Consider the following 21,055-nt stretch of genomic DNA (forward strand, 5'->3'; position numbering starts at 1 on the left):
TTCGTAAACTTCGACCACTGGACAAAAGTCCCTGCAAATAGTTCCCCCCCTCCCTCCCATCCGTGCCTAATGGCTCACATTGAAATACTCTGTTGACACAGAGCAACGTGAGAGGCCCTGTGATGCCCGGACTCCTTGGGACATTGTCCTGGCAGCAGGACACCTCTCCCGTTCGGAAATGGTAAGGTGGCTTGCTGTCAGGAAAATGAGTGTGCTGAGCAGGAACTGCTCAGCACAAACATTGTCCTGCAAGCGGGACACCTTTCCTGTTGGGACCCCTCAATGAGGTGCCAAATGGGAGAGGTGCCCCACTGACAAATGTCCCAGTTTGTCTCTCAAAAGAGCCTCTGAGGGGGTGGCCGGCAACTTGTCCCCCGCACCTTATCCCCTGCTCGGTATCGCACTGGTTGCCCTCAGTAAAGTCTGCAGAACAACCTTTGGATGATCAGGTTTGAAGCTAAGTTACACAACTAAAAGTCTGCAGAGAAACTCATTAGGATGATATGGTTTGAAACTGAGTTATACCCTCATCTGCTCGTTGCTTCATGTATGCAGCCTCCCTGTTTCCCTCAGCAGGTTTCAATGGGGATTGTGGGAATTTATCTGTGCCTTTTCTCTTTAAGCACCCCATGTTTAGCCATAGATCATAGCTATGTCTATAGTATTACCTGGGTTTCTGATTATCCTTTCCTTCAAAGCCTACCAAATGTATACCAAAACAGGGCACAAATCAGTTTGTGATTGATGGGACATCTTTGAGAGATGACTGCATTAGGCTGACAGAATCAAATTTAAAGAGAATGCGTTAAAAATACACCACCACAGTGAGCTTTTGGTTGGAACCACTGCTTGTAATGTTTCAGTGTGCCAGGGTCCCAAGAGACTTACAGAGTATGGAAGAGAGTTCAAATATGACTGGATTGGATGTATATCAGTACAGAGTTAAATAGAAAGTGAAAGCTTCAGAGCTGCCAGAGGCACGGAAACTGATCTCTTGAACATCTGTGAAGATCTGCTCTCTAACCTTGATTCCAGGATTCCTTCTGTCCTCATCCTCCTTGATGTTTCCTCTGCTTTTGACACGGTCAACCACGCCATCCTGATCAATCAACTCTGCGAGAATCTGCACATCACGGATCAGGCCCTGTAGTGGGTGACATCTTTCCTCTTGGACTGGCCCTCCCTGGTCCAGCTTGGTCCGTTCTCTCCGCCACCTCTCTCTCCCTCCACCTTTGACGTTCCCCGGGGCTCTATCCTATCACCATGGTTTTTCAACCTCTACTTGGCCCCTTTGGCCCACGTGATCTCTTCCTTCTCCACTAACTCTTAGTGTTATGCAGATGACACTGCTTTCCTTCAGGCTCCTCTCAGCCTCCTCTCCTCTCTCGCTCATTCCCGACTGTCTATCCACGATTCAGGATTGGTGCACCTCCAACAATCTCTGCCTTAATGCCAGTAAGACTGAGATCCTTCTCATTGGGACTCCTGTTCCTGCTTCCCCTCTCTCACTCTGACCGCCCCGCTTTAGTCCCTCTTCCTTCACCTTACTGGGAGGCAAAAAACCTTGGTGTCATATTCGACTCCACTCTCTCTTTCTCTCCTCACATCTCGGACATCGACAAGAAGTCCCACTACCATCTGCACCTCCTCAAAGGGACTCTTCCCTTTCTCGCTTTCCCCCAGAAGCTCACTGTATCCAGAGCCCTGGTTTTCTCTAGGCTGGACTACTGCAACAGCTTCTTTCTCAATCTGCCTTCCTCTACTCTCCGCCCTCTGCAACTAACCCAGAACAGGACTGCAAGACTTATCCTTGGCTTCAAGCCTAGGGACCCTATCTCTCCAGCCCTGAAATCTCTCCACTGGCTCCTGGTGGTCGCAACGATCATGCCCACAAGGCTTTCTGGGGCCAGAACCCACACTATATCCAACGCTCTCTTCCAAAATACCTTACTTCTCAAGCCCTTTGCTCAGCTACCTCCAACTCTCTAAGGGTCAGACGCTTCTCCAGGCAGAGAGCGGGGGTGTGGAGGGGGTAGATCTCTCTCTGCAGGTGCCTCCTTCTGGAAAGGCCTCCCTGCCCTTCTCAAACTCAAGCCAGACCACATGATGTTTCCAGAAGCAGCTCAAAAACGTCTTCTCCTTTGTTTTCTCTCTCTCCCTCCCTGCCTCCCTCCCCTGCTGGCCTACCTGTCTGCTGTTCCGACTGGTTGCTTGGCTACCCACAGAGTCTCACTGGGTACCAGGCTCCTTCTTGATCAGTCTCCCTGCACTGCCTCCAGGCCTAACACGCACTTAACGGCTGTAACTGTAACCCTACAGTCCCGTTTCCTTGCACTTACCCAGAGCCGCACTGCCCTATTTGCACTTACTCAGAGCATTACTGCCCCGTTTCCCCTCCCCTCCCCTCTCCCTTGCCCCTTGCCCTTTTTGGGCACGCACTTGCACGATCTGAATGACACAAGCCCTAGTAAGATTGCTTGTCTTGACCTCCCTCTGTCTTCCTCCCCTTGCCTTGTCGCACATAGAAACACTTGTGTACAGGCACATTATAAATTACTTATATCATATTATAAAAAGGGATAATGAAACACAAAGAGCATGACACACATAGAAAGTGCGACAAATGGAAAACTATGTGACTGGATGGGGAGATGGTAAATTTAATATAAATGGGTCGGCAAGACCAATTTTTGTACCTCACCGGGTCTGAGCTCAGGCCCACTTAAAGTGTATATTGGCGAGTACCTGCACTTCTTTTTTCCCCATTTAAAGCAATGACTAACAGACACTTTCAGCAGGGAGGCTGACTGGCTGGACATTGACACTACCTCGGCACGCCTTCCGTAAGTGCTCCCAGTTCAGCGCTTAGGCTCAAGGCCTGCTGCAAAGCCTCCGAGGTTCATGAAACTCTCACACAGCTGGTACCCGACTATGCAATTCCTCCTTGCGCATGCCACTGTTTTGATTCAAATAGTCTTGGTGTTTCCACAGCCTTTCGAGTGGATATAATCTGTGGATAGTTGGCAATGGGTGTTCAGCCATTGGGCTTTCTGTGACTGCTGGTGCCAGTGTTGCTGCAGGTTTGCTCATGTGTCCGTGAGACTGGGTGGTTAGGCAGATGGGCTTTTGTTTTGGCGAGAGCCTGTTCATTTGTGGGTTACCTAGTGGTTTCAATGGCGTTTGCCACTCATCATCCCAATCTCCAAAGCTCCCATTCTTGGAAACACTGCTCTAGTCACTGCCTGCGCTCCTAATAACTCGAGTGCAATGTGTAGCCAGCTAGTGTAACTAGCTCTGTCATATTTATGTTGGTCAACGTTACATTACTACGCTATGTACAGTATTTCTGGTACAGATGCTGCACAAACTTAATACATTCAAACAATACACCGTAACTAGATTAATGGATAATAAGCATTTAGGCCTTTTAGGGTTTAATCAGTACATAGAGTTCCACAAGGGTGTTTACAATGATGTCCCATTTTTTAGGGAGTTTTAAACTATTGCTTAACAAACCTTAACTTTTTGAATCTTATTATAAACCCAAACTATTTAAAGTGCTTTAAATCCCTTTAAGTGTAAGCAGATGAAATGGATGGTTTGAGCACCTCAACATTTTGGTAGAATGAAATCAGCCGGTCACTAATTAGATCCTATAATGGGGAGACTATGCAATTAAGTAAAATACAAGATTACTCTTTGTCACTTACTAGAACGGCCCAGATTTATATTATGCATCAAATCCACAGTTTGCAACTCATCAACTCACCTCATTGTGCTCCAGGCAGTCTATCATGAGCTCTGTAAGTATGACCACACCAGTCCGCCCCACACCAGCACTGCAATGAACCACGATGGGAGGGTTGCAACTCTTGCTACTGTCCAGCATACTGTTAGTATGTCGCCGTACTGACTTTATTTCCTCCAAGTAGGCTATGGATCAGAAATGAAAGCATACAGCTTAGCGTGCAGTCTGAATTTGCTAAATAGAAGTTTCCAAAATAAGGCGGACTACAGTGTATGATCTATGCAGTCTTCAAAAGGCTGGTTCTGTACCCAGCCAGCAGCAAACAGGTATGTACTACATTTTATTCATTGCATGTTGTATTTATTTATTGAACAATAAGGATGTAATGGTTATCAGAAATTACATGCACAGGAGGCAATGCAGATAAAAGAGGCATACCCTGTGCAGGGTGCCTTTACAATCTAGGGTGGAAGTCTAAGAGTAAGGAAACTGGATAAAGGGGTAGTATCGATGGAAAACCAGCATGGGACAAAGACGGGACAGACATCGATAATATATACAATAAGGACCTAGACCTTCAACATGCACATAATAAACATATTCACATTATATAAATATGTGCAATATTATCCAGAGGGGTATGCTGGTGTCCGATATTGGACAGTGGTGAGAGGGTGTACGGTGTAGCTTCACTAGTTAACAGGTAGAGCTCAAATCTGGCCTCCAATAAACCCACCACTGGGCTAGGTGCAATGCCCAGAATGAGGGCATTCCAAAGGACTGGACGGATCTAGAAAGCAGAAGCAAGCTGAGGCTTTATGTGGGTGGGTGGAGACAACGGTTATGAGTGAGAAGGAGAGTAGTGGGAGAGTTGCGGTTAGTAAGCTGGATGAGGGCGAGACTATGGGTATATTTGTAGAAGAACGTAAAGAGTGCTTTTATATGGCGAGCTATCCAGATCTGAATGGGTTGCATTGGGTGTGTGACACAAAGTCAAGAACTTTATTTAAGGAAGCGAAGGAGGCCAAGGAGTTTGCTCCAACAGTAGGCCAGTTTGCTGAGCACAAGAGTAGAGTTGAGGGTTTTAGCTGAATTGATTAAATGTGATTATATCGTGTTATAAAACAAAGAATGAATTTTGAGCTAACACAAAACATCTATGAAAAAATATTTTCTTTCCTGTTGTTTTGGGGGGGGTGCGTAGGGGTCTTCCCCCCAGCCCCAAATCCCCCTGTCTTTTTAGATGTTTTGGGTTTGTTTAAACATCCATTTGTTGTTTTCTATTCGATAATTTCACAGCATACCAGCTGAATTGTGCAAGTTATTGGAGCAGCTTTACCTTATCTTGGGTTTGTTAATAATGGAAGCAGTGGCAGATGGTATGATGAATCGCTGGAGGCCTAGCTCGCTAAGAGGACCTCAAGGTTGAAGCTTTGATGATAAAATAAGATGGTCAGCGGGCAAGGAGAACGGAGAGTGGGTTAGTATTGGAGGAAAAAAGAAAGGTGACTTCTGTCCTGGAGGAGTTAAGCATTAGGCAGCGTATTGCCATTCAATGATGGATGGTTGTCAAGCATACGGTAATACACTGAAGACGGGAAAAGGGAAAAAGATATGGGCATCATTAGTGACGAGGTGATCATGGAAGCCAAATGATGAGATCTGTTGCCTTGACAGGAGGTGTAAAGAGTGAAGAAGAATCGTCTGAAGACAGATCCTTGGGGGACACCAATAGCCATGTACCTGGGTGGAGAGGAGCTATTGGTTTCAGAAGATGGAGAACAATCAGCTACAGAGAGATACGAGGCTACAATTGGTAGTACGAGGATGGTGGAGAGGTGGGAGTTGCGAGCGGTAGTTAGAAAGTTGGACACGTGAGCAATAGCAGTTTGTCCATGTTTCTTTTGGAAGCCTGATTCGAGGGGGATCACAGAGGGAGTGAACTGTGAAGTAGTTGTGTCTCTCTCACTTGTAATGGGAGGGGGTCTGTAGAAGGAGTGATTCTCCTAGGGCTGGCCATACGTTTTTTAATTATGGGGCTGACTGATGACTCTGGCTATTTGTAGCAGTCAGGGAAGAAGCCATTGAAGAGGGAGGAGGGAGGATTAGTTGAGGGGATTTTGGGTGGAAGTTAAGCAGGGCGAGGAGAGCAAAGTGGGAGAGAAGAAAGGGTGCGCTGACAGGATAATCAAAGGAGGGAGGTGGTGCAAGGGGAGAGGGTGGTATGTATTTTAGTGACTTCGGAGAAGGAGGTTCTTTTTGGGAGGAAAGCATGGTGTGGAGTGTGAGAGCAAAGGTAATATGAGGTGGTATAGTAAGTGCATTTAGCAGAGTAAAGAGCATTGGTAAGGCTAAGAAGAGAGTCTGTATAGCCATTGAGAAGAACGGGGTATGAGTGTTGTGCCAGTGGGACAGGTTGAGACACAGTTTTCTTCAGCTGTTGGATGGCTGGTGAGATCCAAGTTGTAGGCTAGGATGAGCGGGCTACAAGAAGCAAGCAGGATAGGTCAATCCAGGGATGTGACAAGTGCATTATTGAATTCCACAAGGCCATGATCACTTGAGTGGGCAAGTGAAGGGCATGTCGAGGAGAGAGGTCTTGAAGTGAGGACTTCACTTTGTCTAAATATGGGGCTATGGAACCGGGTTTGAACTTACTTTTGGTAATGGATAAAGAAAGGAGGCTTGTGAGTTGGGCCGGCTGAGATGGTGCAGTGAATGAGTAAATGTTCTGAGGGAGATGGGTCAATAGTGGGAGCAGATAAAATGAGAGAGGAGGGGAGGAAGATGAGATGGAGGGAGTTCATGAGGGTATGGGTTGGACGGTTTTGTACATAGACCATGCGGTGGTCAGAGAGCAGGCTCTAGCTGCAGCTGGCAGGCCATAGTGATGGTGGAGAGGTTGACTTTGATGATTATGTGGATGTTGGCAGGGACAAATTAAAGCAGGCCAAGTTCAGAAAAAAGATTGAGGTTGCCCACTACATGATAGATGAGCCTAATAAGAGGGGAAGGCGCAAGAAGTTGGATGGAGAGGTGCACAATAAAGATGAGGTAAAGCAGTGGGGCGTGGAGAGTCTGATGGGAGTGACCATGCTGGTCATAAGTCCATCATCACCACCTTTATTTCAAGTTGGGAGGAGTGGGACAAGGTATCAAACTCTGGTGGACAGCCCGAGTGGCTTTGTCATGGAGGCGATCCAAGTTTCTGTGACGAAAGTGGTGAGTGATGAAAAAACGTCTATTACAAAGAGATTGGGTATCCCAAAGGCCCGGTGTAAAATGAACAAGGGGGGCAGGTGGCAAAATGGTAGGTGATATTTAGATAGATGTTTGGTAATATTGACTTTTTTTGCACAAAACCTGTGCATACTTTAGAACAGGTGTGAGCCCTTTTTGAAAATCGTGGAACATAATGTTATTTGTTAGACCACATGTTAATTTTAAAAATACTTTGAAGTTTAATAATAATTTCCCTCTCTCTCATAACTGTATGCCAATATAAAATGTAATTTGAAAAATCAGTACCTTTCGACCAGTCTGGTTGGTGCACGCTCTAGTATTAAACATCAGATGTGATGGGATGTGCACACTTGTCCTAAAATTATGCCATGTCTGTCCCATTACAGACAACTATTGAAACATGTAACATCAGCCAGCAGTTTCGACTCTAACACCAATGAATATAAGAAAGGAAGGAATCTTACAGAGGAAGCCCTGGACTTCTTCTGGGCATCCTTGATCTGGCCAGTCAGTGTACTGCAGATGCCACACTGTTCTCTCCTGTCCAGAGAGAAGATGCTTCAGTTTCAGGCCAGTGGTCGCGTGGCAGCCAGAGTCTGTACGGAATTTGTTGGTCACCTTGAACTTCCCATATGTAGTCGAGCTATGTCTGGAGCCAAGTTTGGGCCAATATCTGTGGCTCTTACATCGACCTCCCTCCTGAAGAAAAAAAATGCATTGTAATTCAGGTGGATGTCACAAATCTGTTTGCAGCAGCAGTAAAGAAACATTGACTATGAGCTTCCACTGGTCATTTCAGGTAAATGATTTAGGCAATGGGCCTCATTACAAGTCTAGCAGTCTGGAAATAAGGGTGCTGGTAGCAACGTACTGGCCCCCTTTCTGGACCTCCAAACACGAGAATTCCTGCAGGCATGATTTTCACGGAAGCACCGTTAGCAATGGTGCTGGTGCTTCCGTTTCCTCATTCCTGTGGAGTTCTATCAGACTCCACTGGAATGGAGACTTACAGTGGCACAAGAATATCAGCCACCTGAAACGGTGTTACGAGGTCGGCGGCAACCCACTGTGCTACCGGCGGGTTACCTCGTAATGAGGCCTATTGTTTCATTTGTAATGCAAATTACAGTAGGTGTAATTTCTTGCTTCAAATAATTAATCATAAAACATAGCAAAACTATTTCTATCTAATTAGGCCACTTGAATAAAGGGGACAGATTTGCATTCTATTTTTCACTACAAAGTAAAAATGGGCTTACTGCAACTCGGCCAATAGCTCTGCACTGCCCACTCGCCAACACGAGAGGCACCAGAAGGAAAACGTATGAGGGGAAAGTCACTGCTGGCTAGCACCTATGTTTCAAACTGTGTGGCTTTTAGAATTCTTAAATTATACCAACAAGTCACTGCTTTGTGTTAACTAGCCGAAAGTACTCAAACGGACCACTTATTTCTTTTCTTGGTGATAAAAGCCACATTAGAGTACATTTGTAGGTCCTCTGACAGGTAATGGATTTGTTTTCATTCCACTGCACCTAGAAACTACCCTATAGGTGCCTAAGCAGATATCTACTTCATGCACAGATTTCACGGATTATCACAACAAAGCCAGCTTTTTTTCTTTACAAATACCTTGTTTATTTTATTTTACAAACATTTATACAAGACAATTAAGACAACTATATTTTTAAAAAGGACATTCAAATCTTCCTCCTAGGCACATATTGCTGCTCTTGTGTTTTTATTCCTTCACACAAAAGAACAAGTTACTTTCTTACCTGGTAACGTTCTTTCGATGGGATGGTCCGACGACGTATTACATATCTATGACAGGTAATGCCCACAGCTGTGCTGCTTCGGAAAATCTTTGGCGTATGCGTCCTGCGTCGATGACGTCGATGCGCCGTCCCCGAGGACCTCCTCCGACTGCCGACGTCACCCACGACGCCCATAGCCTCAGTTATAGTTTTTTCCCAGAACGTGTGCCACCAGTTTTCTGCCAGTCAGACACACTCGGCCTTGCAGAACGCAAGCTGCAATCGCAAAAGAAATTCTGCAGCGGGGAAGGCAGGGAGGGAGCGATATGGAATACGTCGTCGGACCATCCCATCGAAAGAACGTTACCAGGTAAGAAAGTAACTTGTTCTTCGAGGGGATTGGGTCCTCTGACGTATTCCATATCTATGACAGACTCCCAAAGCAGTACCAAGCAAGGAGGTGGGAAAGAATTTAGAATACTAATTTAGCATGCCCAATCAAATTGCGGAATAGAGAACTGCCTTGCCAAAGGCCAGATCTTGCCCTCTGATGGAATCGAGGGAATAGTGACGTACAAAAGTATGTACTGAAGCCCAGGTGGCTGCATCACAGATGTGACGAATAGGAACTCCCCTCGGCAGGGCAGTAGACGCAGCCACTCCACTGGTAGAATGGGCCCGCAAGCCAGCCGGAGGATCCTTACCCGCCAGGCAGTAACACTCGGAGATAGCTAAAATAATCCGAGACAAAGTCTGTTTCGTCACAGCTTGTCCCAAACGGTTTCCAGCATAACCAATGAAAAGTTGATCGTCCACTCTGACCCGGGACATGCGCGAAATATAATAACTCAACGCTCTCTGAGGATCAAGCCTATGGAGCCTCTTCTCTTCCTTACCAGGATGTGGAGGAGGATAGAACACCGGAAGAACAACCTTCTGGCTCAAATGAAATTCCGAAACCACCTTTGGAAGAAAAGAAGGATGAACTCGAAGGACATCCTTATGAAACACAGTGAAGGGTGCCTTAACTGAAAGTGCCTGTAACTCACTCACTCTGCGAGCGGAAGTAACCGCAACCAAAAACACAGTTTTCAGAGTTAACAGCCTCAAAGGGCAAGAATGTAAAGGCTCAAACGGAGCACCCATAAGAAACTTAAGAACACGGTTCAAATCCCAACCTGGCACCAGGAAAGGTGACGGAGGGAACAAATTAGTAATCCCATTCAAGAACTGCAAAATTAAAGGAATCTTAAAATAGGAACACTCTTCAGACGAGCGCTTAAATATGGACAGCGCCGTCAGGTAACCTTTAATGGTCCCCACTTGCAAGCCCCTGTGGGCCAAAGAAAGCAAAAAAGACAGAACCATGGCAATGTCACAATCAAAAGGATCCACATTCTTAACTCTGCACCAGTCGCAGAACTTTCTCCAACGGCAACGGTACAGAGACTTTGTTGCCGGCCGCCTGGCCGAGAACAACACCTCCATCACGTCTTCAGGGAGGTTCCAATCCTTATACCTCAACCTTTCAGAAGCCAAGCGTGAAGGTTGAGGGATCTGACCTCTGGATGGAGAACCTGACCCCCCTCCCGTGAGAGCAGATCGTCTCGGTAGGGAAGACGACGTGGAGGGCAGATGGACAAGTCGAGAAGGTCCGGGTACCACGTCCTCCGGGCCCACGCCGCAGCAATGAGGATCATCCGGGAACCAAACCTCCGTAACCTCCGCAGCACTTGCGGGATGACGGGGACTGGAGGAAACACGTATATCAGTGGGAATGACCACTCCACCACGAATGTGTCTCCTAAGGCTCCTTTTGGAGGAAATTCCCGCGAGCAAAACCTTTCGCACTTCCGGTTGACACTGGAGGCGAAGAGATCCACTTGAGGGGTCCCCCAAAGGGTGAAGATCTCCAGGAGAATCTCCTGAGCCAGCTCCCACTCGTGAGAGATCGTGCTCTGCCTGCTCAGAGCGTCCGCCGTCTCGTTGTCGTCTCCGGCCAGATGAACCGCCGAGATCGGAACTTCCTGCTGGATGGCCCAGAACTCGAGCTGCATCGCCTCCCTGCACAGCGGAAGTGACCCTGCCCCCCCCCCCTTTTTGTTGAGGTAGTGCATGGCCACCGTGTTGTCCGTTAGAATCAGGACACTCTTTCCACGCACAGTCGGCAGAAAAGCCTTCAGGGCTAGCCTGACGGCCCTCAGCTCCAACAGATTGATATGGAGTCTGGACTCCGACGGAGACCAACGACCGCTGACTGTCAACTCGTTGGCATGAGCTCCCCATCCCGTGAGGGATGCGTCCGTCACGATCGTCACCTCCGGCCAGGGCAGCCAAAATGGGACCCCCCTTCATCAGATTGCCCTCGAAGGCCCACCATAGAAGGTCCTGGGCCACCGAGGGCGGCACCTTAACAGGGTCCGACAGCCTGCCGGAGAACTGAGACCACTGGAGCTTGAGTGCCCACTGCAAAGATCTCATTCGCAGACGAGCCTCTGGCACCAGAAGAATGCAGGGTGCCATGAGGCCGAGCAGTCTCAAGAACTCGGACGCTGGGAGATCCTGGGCAAACTGAAACTTGTTCACCATCTGCTGAATGTGAAGAGCCCTCACCTGAGGAGGAAAGCACTGCCCCAGGGACGTGTCGAGCACTGCCCCGATGTACTGGAGCCGCTGCGTTGGTGTCAAATGGGACTTCTTTAAATTGAGCGAGAAGCCCAGCCTGTGAAGGGAGTGGCAGGTGACGGACAGATGATCCAGGACTTGCTCGGGAGAGCTCCCCCTGATCAATCAATCATCCAGGTAGGGGTAGACGTGAATCCCCCTTTCCTGAGATGCGCTGCCACCACCACCATGAGCTTGGTGAAAACACTCGGGGCGGAGGTCAATCCGAACGGCAGGACCCGAAACTGAAAGTGCGAGTCACCAACCGCGAACCTCAGGTACTTGTGCTTGGGATGGATCGGCACAAGGAAGTAAGCATCCTTGAGGTCGAGAGACACCAACCAGTCCTGAAGTTGAAGGGCCTGGAGGACTTGAGAAAGAGTCACCATCTTGAACTTGTCCTTCCTGAGGAGTTTGTTCAAACCGCGCAAGTCCATGATGGGTCTCAATCCCCTGTCTTTCTTCGAAACCAAAAAATAAGGGGAATATCATCCCTTGTTCCTCTCCGCTACAGGCACCAGTTCTATGGCGCCTTTCTCCAGCAGGGCTTGAATTTCCTGCGCAAGGAGCGGATCCGGACACTTCAAAGAGAGGTTCTCTGGTGGATTGTCGTGAGGCCTCTGCCGAAAAGGAAGACAGTAGCCGTGGGTTATGATCTCCAGAACCCACACATCCGAAGTAATGGCTTGCCACTCTACAAGATGCTGCACCAGCCTTCCCCCAACCGGCGAACCATGGGACCTGGCCTCATGACTGAGTGGCAGCGGCTGCGGCGTTGCCTGAGGGCAAAGAGGCAACTGCCCGAGCGGCCTTGGCACCTCGAGTACCTTTGTTTCCACCTCTGGCACACTTACGATGGCCTCTTTGACTGCTAGCTCCCCTCGCTTTACTGAAGGACGAGTAATAGCGAAAGGAACCTCCCAACCATTGCTGTCCCCTAGGACGAAAAGGCGGAAGTTGGCGAACTGCAGCGCCCAATGACTTTGCTGCAGCTTTGGAGGTCTGCAACCTCTCAAGGCTCTCGTCAGCCTTGCTGCCAAAAAGGTGTTCACCGTCAAAGGGCATGTTGAGGAGCCGGGACTGCACATCAGGAGCGAACCCAGACATCCGCAACCAGGCAAACCTGCGCATTACGGTGCTCGCCGCCATGGACCGGCTGACACAATCCGCCAAGTCCAAACCCGACTAAACGGCCTCACACATGGCACCCTTGCCATCCTGAACCATAGCAAGGAAACCTTCCCGTTCGTCCCCTTCGGGAATATGTTCAGCCGCTAATGCAACACAGTTCCACAGAGTGTGTGTGAAACGAGACAAGGCACATATGGAGTTGGCCACCTGAAGCGCCATACCCCCCGAAGAAAACACTTTCTTTGCCCAGCCGTCAAAACGTTTGTCGTCCCTATCCGGAGGGATGGTAGGATACAACGCCTGCTTTGCCGGGGCCATAGCCGCCTGCACCACCAAACTCTCCGGGGTGGGGTGCCTAGACAAGTAGCAGGGTCGCTACTGGCTGGACGGTATTTTTGCAACCAAGACTTGCCCACTGCCGGGAGACTCTCCGGAGCAGTCCAAGCCGCCGCCACCCTTCTCTGCAGAGCCATATGAAAAGGCAAAACCGTGTCAGTGGGGGGACCGAGATCATGGATGTCCGTGAGATCATCCTGAACGAACTCCCCTGGGGGAGCTGACCAACCCAAGTACTCAGTGACCCGAGACATAAGGCGCCGATATGAAGAATCGGCATGAGTGCCAGGCTCCGGCCTACAAAACTCCACCTCCGGAGAGGTGTCCAGTCCACTGGCATCATGCAGCGACTGCCGCAGGTCATCAAACTGACTATGGCCCGAGATAAGTTCATCCGAAACCGTAACCGGAACCAAGCCGCCATTAGAGCCTTCATCACCTTCTGAAATGTACTCTAGGCGGGGTGAGGAAGACCTCTGGGGACCAAAGCAGTGCCTGACCTTAGCCAGAGCCTTTCTAGGGGCAAGCCCCGTGCCACGGGGCCCCTCCGACACCACCGCCTCGAAAGGCGTTGAGGGCGCCGAACGAGTCGCACCGGCGTCGACAGAAAAGGCGTTGACGTCGAGCAAATCGGCGTCGACGTCAGCTGCAGCGCCGCCAGCATCGGCGGTGTCGACACAGGCCTCAAAGCCAGAGCTCCGAGCGTGTCTCTCGACGACCTAGGCGCCAACGGTGTCGACGACCCCCTCGGAGGCGTTGACGTCTTCTTCGAAGACGGCACAGGATCACGCGGTCTCGAGCGCGTCGAGGACCGGGACCTGGAACGGGCACGGCTACCCTTGTCCAAGCGGGACCTATCCCGCGAGCCGTGCCGACCACCCGAGCCCAAAGGCGTACGAGCGGTGTCTCTCGACCGGTGCTGACCGACCCCACTCAGAGGCGCGGACGGACCGGTGCCGTGCGATTCAAGAATCGCTAGCATCTGCTTCCCGAAGGAAGCCTATTCCTCCGGTGTCGCTTGCATGGAGGGATAAGCGACCCGCCGACAGGAGGAGTCCTCGGAAGAGGACGGGGAAGGCAACCTATGCCGGCGCTTCCGGGAATGCCTCGAAGAGGCGGAGGAGTGGCGAGACCGACTCCTGGAAGGAGACCAACTGGACTTCCGACGATGACGCGGAGAGTCGCCCCTCGAGTCATCCGTCGAAAGCCCTGCAGACCTCGACTTCCGGGGCTTAGACACCCGGCCTACCAACAGCTTCTTCTTGCGTTCCCGCAAGGCCTTTGCCGTGAGCGACTGGCAGTCGACACAGTCGTCCGTATCGTGGGCCTCCCCGAGGCACCAGAGGCAGGCGTTGTGGGAGTCTGTGACCGACATCTTGGACCCACAGTCCCTGCATTTCTTGAAGCCCGGACGCGGGGTTAAAGACGAAGTAGACATCGCCACGAACCGGTCTTCACAAAAAACCAAACAGGTTCAACGAACCGAGAATCGAAAACAGCAAACTCCAACGAGTCGAGGGGTACCGTGATTCACGAAGCGAAAATGTTTGCGGAAAAAACGGAACTGAGGCTATGGGCGTTGTGCGTCCTACTTATCACATCGGGTGACGTCGGCTGTCGGAGGAGGTCCTCGGGGACGGCGCATCGACGTCATCGACGCAGGACGCAGACGCCAAAGATTTTCCGAAGCAGCACAGCTGCGGACATTACCTGTCATAGATATGGAATACGTCGGAGGACCCAATCCCCTCGAATAAACTGCATTATAACTTTAAAAGATACAGTATATATTCGAATTCTGCAGCAGAGAAGGAATGGAGAACACACCGTTTGCAGGGCTTCCAAAATATATGCATAACAAGTATAAGTACAAGAAATGCACTTCTTCCTTCTTTTTGTAAAAATCTTTTAGATTAAATCAAATAAAAAAAAAAAAAAAAAAAAAATATAAGCATAACATGTTATACTGACTGAAGGAAAATAGAAGGAAAGGCTGGTTAACGGGATACTTGATTAGCACTGGCGGTGCAAAGTATGTATTGCAATGCCGTGTGGAAGGAGGAACGTGAGGTGCATTGGGGAAGCAGCCCTAGAGGTGGCCCCTGCTCTGGCCTCGTAAACGGGCTATCGCACACAGCACACGGCACGGGGATCAGATTAAGCTCTGAGCAGACCTACCCTTTCAGCAATGCACATATGAATTCAGCTGTCCTGCCATAGGGCCTCATTACGACCCTGGCGCTAATGGGTTAACGGCGCCGTAAAAGACGGCGCCGTAAAAGGCTGCGCCGTTAACCCATTAGCGCCTGATTACAAGGTCCCTTTGCAGGACCCGACCTTAACGGCTGGTCTAGGCCAGCTGTTAAAGTAGGGACCCGCAAAGGGACCTTGGTGCCAAGTACGGTACCGCAATTTGCGGTACCATACTTAGCGCCTTCCCCATTCCCATAGAGCCCTATGGGGCAAAAATGGGAATGGGGAAGGGCCATGGTTGAATGGGGAATTACCGCCCCGCCAACCTTGGAATGGGGTGGTAATTCCCCATTGAACCATGGCTGATCCGTTACACCGGCACCAACCATGGTGCTAATAGCGCCATGGTTTAGTGCCGGTGTTGTAATGAGGGCCATAGTCCCTTATTTGCATGCCGATGCAGGATTCGACAAGTTATCAGAAAATATTGCAGCTTTGTTGGTTTAAAGACAGTCATTATTTGTTTACAGCATGAGCAGAGTCTCTTTTACATAGTTTAAGGCCAGGTCTCCTTCCCCTCCTATTAAGTCACACCGGACCTCTTACAGTTCCTGTTGTGCTTAGAGCATTGTACAGGGCCTCATTGTGGGAATGGTGGTAATGGTAAAGACAAGCATTATATGCAAATTACAAATGCTTTACCAGATGCCACAGTACGGGGGTAGGGGGATTTAACATCAATGGAATACAGATAGTGGTAAATCAAAGTGCAACAACTATTTAATAATACCTAATGAGTGGACACAATTAGAGGGGAAATGCGATGGAAGATCCAATAGCAGGTAGGGACTGCATCACATTAACACAATCAGCCCTGTGCAGCCAGAGCGTCATGAATAATGACACTCAGACCAAGTTGTTAAATACAATTTTTGGCAGTGCCTAAAGGATGAAGCACAGAAACGTCAACAAAGATCTGACCTGACCTGGCGGCTGACCGGCACCCGCGAGCAGTCCTCGCGGATGCACCGCACCATTCATGAATCGTGCCGGTGCATCCGTCCTCCCCATTCCCACTGGGAATGGGGAGTAATAATTACAGTCACCCAGCAATGGGAATTTACCGAGTCTGCTGGGGCTGTAATGCCCGGTAAGTCCCCATTGCCGGGTGCCAGTACATTCAAGACACCGGCGGCAGCCGTACCGGCATTTAATTTCCGGTGTCCTGGTTATGCTCATGCTATTCTCAAATGGTCAAATGTACTGTGGTGCTGTCTGTTATAGAGAACCTTGGATAAAGGTGGCAGAAAAAACAAATGAAATAGATATATATTTTTTGTGCTCACCAGAGCTTCTAGATGTGTGTGTGTTGGAAGTCAGACCTCCTCTTTTCTTTTTGTCCATTTGAATAATCGCAACATTAACATGCAAACACACCAGCAAACACAAAGGGAGGTCAGAAACAACACAGGCAGAATCAGCGCAATCTCCCGCATTCCACTCAGCAAATGTGTGTGTGAAGCCCAGGATCCAGACAGGTTGAAGAAGGTTTAAGGTACTTACCTGTAACTATTGTCTCCAGGATGGGTCTGGCATGGTTTCACATGCTCATGAATGTTCCGTGTCGTCAGGGTGGGAATCCTCTGTAAAATTAAAACAGTTTCACTTTCCCTATAAAACTGTATTCCTCCCCTAAACCAATCACTGTACTCTGAGTCATACTGCACCCAATGACAGTCTTCCTTGTAAGCTCCACCCCCTGGTGGCCATCTTCAGATTTGGTAAGCACGTAAAGTGGCAGTATGAACCAAGAAGAACCACAGAGGGGAAGGAGGGAGGGTTTTCATGTGAATCCATGCCAGACCCATGCTGGAGAACAATAGTTACAGGTAAGTAACTTAAACCTTCTCCAGCATGGGGTCTGGCATGGATTATCATGCTCATTACGATTATACAGCTATACATATACATAAATATGGGAGGTGGCAAGGCTCAACAGAAGCAATAACATACTCACCTCCCTGGAATCCCTGTCAATGCAGTAGAAGCTCGTGAAGGTGTGCATGGACATCCACATAGCAGCCATGCAAATGTCGAGCAGTGGCACACCAGAGAGAATTGCTGTCATGCTGCAATGGCTCTAGTGGAGTGGGCTCTTGGTCATCCTTGCAGCGGCCTGCTTGCCAGTCGATGACAGTGCATGATACAGCCAGCGACACACCTGGAGATGGAAGCCTACGATAAGGCTTTTCCATGATTTAAAGGTCTAACGTTGATGAACAACTGAGAAGTCTTCCAAAAAATCTTTGTACGTGCCACTTAGAACTTCAAGGCACGAGTCACGTTCAGCGAATACGAGGCCCTCTACCTTGGCGCCGATGGATTCAGGAAGAAGACAGGTAGCACCAAAGATTTGTTGAGGTGGAATTCTGACAGTACCTTTGGCATAAAAGGTGGGGTGTGTACGTAGTACCACCTTTGAAGCGTGGAACGATAAATAAGGCTGTTTGCACGACAGGGCCTGGATCTCCCAGACTCTCCTGGGCGAGGTGATAGCTATGAGGAAAGCTGTCTGCAACGAGGGGAACCTGAGCAGGACTTGATGTATAGGTTCAAAAGGAGATCCCATGAGCTTTGTCCGTACTACATTGAGTTCCCAAGCCGGGGCTGGAGCCTTCACCAGCAGAAAAGTCCTGAAGAGCCTCTTGAGGAACTCTTTGACAATCCTGTGCAACGGCAGGGAGTGTCTACCCGGAGACCTGGTGCACAAGGATTTGGCCAAGGAGAGAAAATAGGGTAGGAGTTGAGGGGCCCGTGACCCACAGGGGGCAGGGGGTGGGGGGTGGGAGTGATCTTCTGAGTCCAGCACCACACAGAGAAATGCTTACATTTATTGCCGTAGCATTTCAACGTTGACGAGGCTCTGGCCAGGATCTCCTTACATTCTGTTGGTAAAGCATAACCTTCAAACTCTAGGGCTGCAGGAGCCATGCCCACAGGTTCAGCGACCCCGAGTCGTGGTGCAGGATCGCCCCTCCATTTCTGGTGAGAAGGTCCGAGAACGGAGGTAGCTTGATGGACGGGGCAACTGACAGATGCCTCGGCCATGTTGGGGCGACAAGTATTATCTTGCAGTGGTACTGTCTTAGTGTGTTGATCACACTTAGCATGAGTGGAAACGGAGGAAAAGCATACCAGAACCGTCCCTACCTGCTGGCAAACATCTGACACTTTGTGTGCGTCGCTGCTGTGAAGATATCGATCTGGGGTTTGCCCCAATTGTCGAACACAAGGTCAACCTGGTCCTGGCAAAGCTCCCATTCGTGGTAAGAACGCAACTCCCAATCGGAATGTTGTTCTTGACGCCCGCAAGGTGAAAAGGGACAAGGAACATGCCCTGCCGAATGGCTCAGAGACACAGACCTGGGCTTCCTTGGAGAGTGCCGGAGAGTGGGTCCCCCCCTTGCTTCCGGATGTACAACATGGTGGTGGTGTTGTCTGTGAAGATCCTCAATACCTTGCCCTTCAGCGACGGCAGAACACACTTGAGGGCCCAGAATATGGCCCAAAGTTCGAGGACGTTGATGTGGAGGCCCTTTTCCTCCGGCTGCAAGAGGCCTCTGGCATGTAACTGTCTGGTGTTGGCTCCCCATTTGTCTAGAGAGGCGTCCGGGGTGACTGTCTCCTGTTAAGGCGGAACTTGAAACAGAGTCCTCTGGACGAGATGCAGTCTTACACCCCACCACTGTAATGCTTGACAGAACTCCTCATTCAGGGATATCTTTCCCTGATATCTGCATCCACCTCACATCCAGGAACTACTGGAGGGGTCTCATGTGAAGTCTGGAGAGGCGGACGAGGCCAATGTAGGAGGACATCATGCCAGCAGCGACTTGATGGACCGCACTGTTGCCGTCCGTGCCGATGACAAGTGCTGCACTTTGTTTAGTATGGCTCTTGTCCTCGCCTCTGAGGGAGACGCCAAGCATGTGACCGTGTTGAGTCAGAGCACCTAGGAACAGCGCAACCTCAGATGGCGTCAAGCGGGACTTTGGATAGTTTATGGAGAACCCCAACTCCGTCATCAGACGTACGGTTCTTGATGTGTGCTCGCTTGCCAGAGTGCATGAGCGGGAACGCACCAGCCAGTTGTCCAGGTAAGGGTATACGTGGATGCCTTGTAGACAGATGCGCCGCCACCGTGGCCAGGCCCTTCGTAAAGACCCTCTGGGCCAGCTTCAGGCCAAAGGGCAGAGCCTTGAACTGGTAGTGCTGACTCTGAACCACCAAATTGTCGGAACTTGCAGTGTTTCTTGTGAATGGGGATGTGGAAGTAGGCATCCTCAGGATACAATGACATCAGAAAATCCCCTTCCTCTAGTTGGCCGAGCATGTGCTGCAACGTGACCATCCAGACCTTTTGGGACTTCAAGTACTTGTTGAGATGACGCAGATCCAGGATCGGCCTCCAACACAGACTCCTCCCCACATCTTCTTTTGAACCAGACAATATCTGGAATATACTTTGGAGCCCCAGAGACGCTGGGGGACGGGTTCTATCGCCCCTTTCTGGAACATGGCCCACACCTCTTGCAGAAGCTGTGGTCTGTGTTTTTCTAGTCACGGTATTGGCATAATACGAGGACATCCGCGTTGGAACTCCAAGGTGTGCCCGTATTCGAGAGCATCCAGCACCCATCTGTCCGTGGGGATCTTTTTCCATGTTCTGACGAACTTCGCCAGCGGGCCTCCCACTGAGGTGCATAAGTGGGGGCCCGGGCCATGGCCAGTTCAGGCCTGCGTGGGGGTCACAGCTCTGCCCTGTGGGCGTCTCCAGAACTGTCCTCCGCTGCCTCGAGAGCGAACCCTGTATGCCTCTTGCGTCGAGGAGCGTGAAGGCTGCCTGTATGGGGTAGCAGAACCCTTGGAAATCTGCTGGGTTTTCCTCTGGATGAATGAAAGGACGACAGCCATCGTTGCTGTAAGGTTCCCAGGGAGCACACCTTCTCTGTGTTAGCCTTTACTGCTTGCAAAGACTCATCGAATGCCTTGTCGAAGAGGTTTTCCCCAACGAATGGCAGATCCAGCACTTTAGCCTGAATATCCTGGAGGAGGTTTGTTGTCTTCAACCAACCTTGCCAATGCAGAGGCACACAGTTTCCCATCTGGTGGAAAACCGTGTCTGCAATGTTCACTGCCATTGTGATGGCGTGGTCCGAGGCCACTTCCCCTTGTCCTCCGGCAGGAAGTCTAGGATTGGACCCAGCTTATACCATAGTACCCAGTCATATTTTCTCAAATCTGTCACACTTGGGCGGGACCGTACTTTGTTCTTCTTTAACACCAGGCCTTCCTCCCAGATGTCATCTAGGAAGGGGACAGACATGGTCTTTCCTCTTGACTTGCGCCGCTGGGACAGGAAACCCTCCTTCTTAGTCTCCTCTGGAATCAACTGAAACAGCTCAGAGGCCCTTGACATCATAGAATGAAATGATCCAACTTCGTCCAGTTGGAGGCTCCATGGAGCTTGTCCGCGTATGGTGTTTCTCCGTCAGCCGGGACAAAGTCATCGTCCTCGTCGGTGGCAGTAGCCGTGGTAGCCATGTCCGTGCCTGTGTCCATGTGCAGAGCCGGGGTGATGGAAGGGTCACATTATGCCGAGGACCATCGCCTGCCTTAGACTTTCTCTTCCGCAGGGTTGGCATCAACCTCAGAGGCTCTTGAGTGTTCCGTGGAGGCATAAGCCCTGGTGCCGGGGGCATCTTCTGCTGGATTTCCATTACCAGTGTGCAGATTTGTTAGAATATCCAGCAACACGTCCCTCGGTCTAGGGGTGAAAGAAGCCAGTGGTGTAGGTTCTGGACTGACCCGTCTCCTCTTGCGAGCAGGGGACATAGGTCTGCCACCCCAGATCCTCCCCCTTCGTGATCTGTGCAGTAATCGTTAGGAAGATTATCGTCTCCCTCGTCGGGAACTTGAGTAA

At 50.0% G+C, this 21,055-nt stretch overlaps 1 protein-coding gene across 1 annotated transcript in view; it reads right to left on the reverse strand.

Moving 5' to 3' along the window:
• The window catches only part of PTPN14 (protein tyrosine phosphatase non-receptor type 14), a 1,387,330-nt gene that overhangs the window by 44,751 nt on the left and 1,321,524 nt on the right, over window positions 1–21,055 (reverse strand). Inside the window, exons 18-19 of the mRNA XM_069608563.1 lie at window positions 7,456–7,690; window positions 3,770–3,933 (exon numbers count right to left, since the gene is read on the reverse strand). Of these exons, the coding sequence (XP_069464664.1) occupies window positions 3,770–3,933; window positions 7,456–7,690 (399 nt within the window). The remainder of the gene's footprint in view (window positions 1–3,769; window positions 3,934–7,455; window positions 7,691–21,055) is intronic.

Source organism: Ambystoma mexicanum, chromosome 4q (assembly GCF_040938575.1).
Source record: "Ambystoma mexicanum isolate Mex_15411 chromosome 4q, UKY_AmexF1_1, whole genome shotgun sequence".
In the NCBI taxonomy this organism is placed as follows: Eukaryota; Metazoa; Chordata; class Amphibia; order Caudata; family Ambystomatidae; genus Ambystoma; species Ambystoma mexicanum.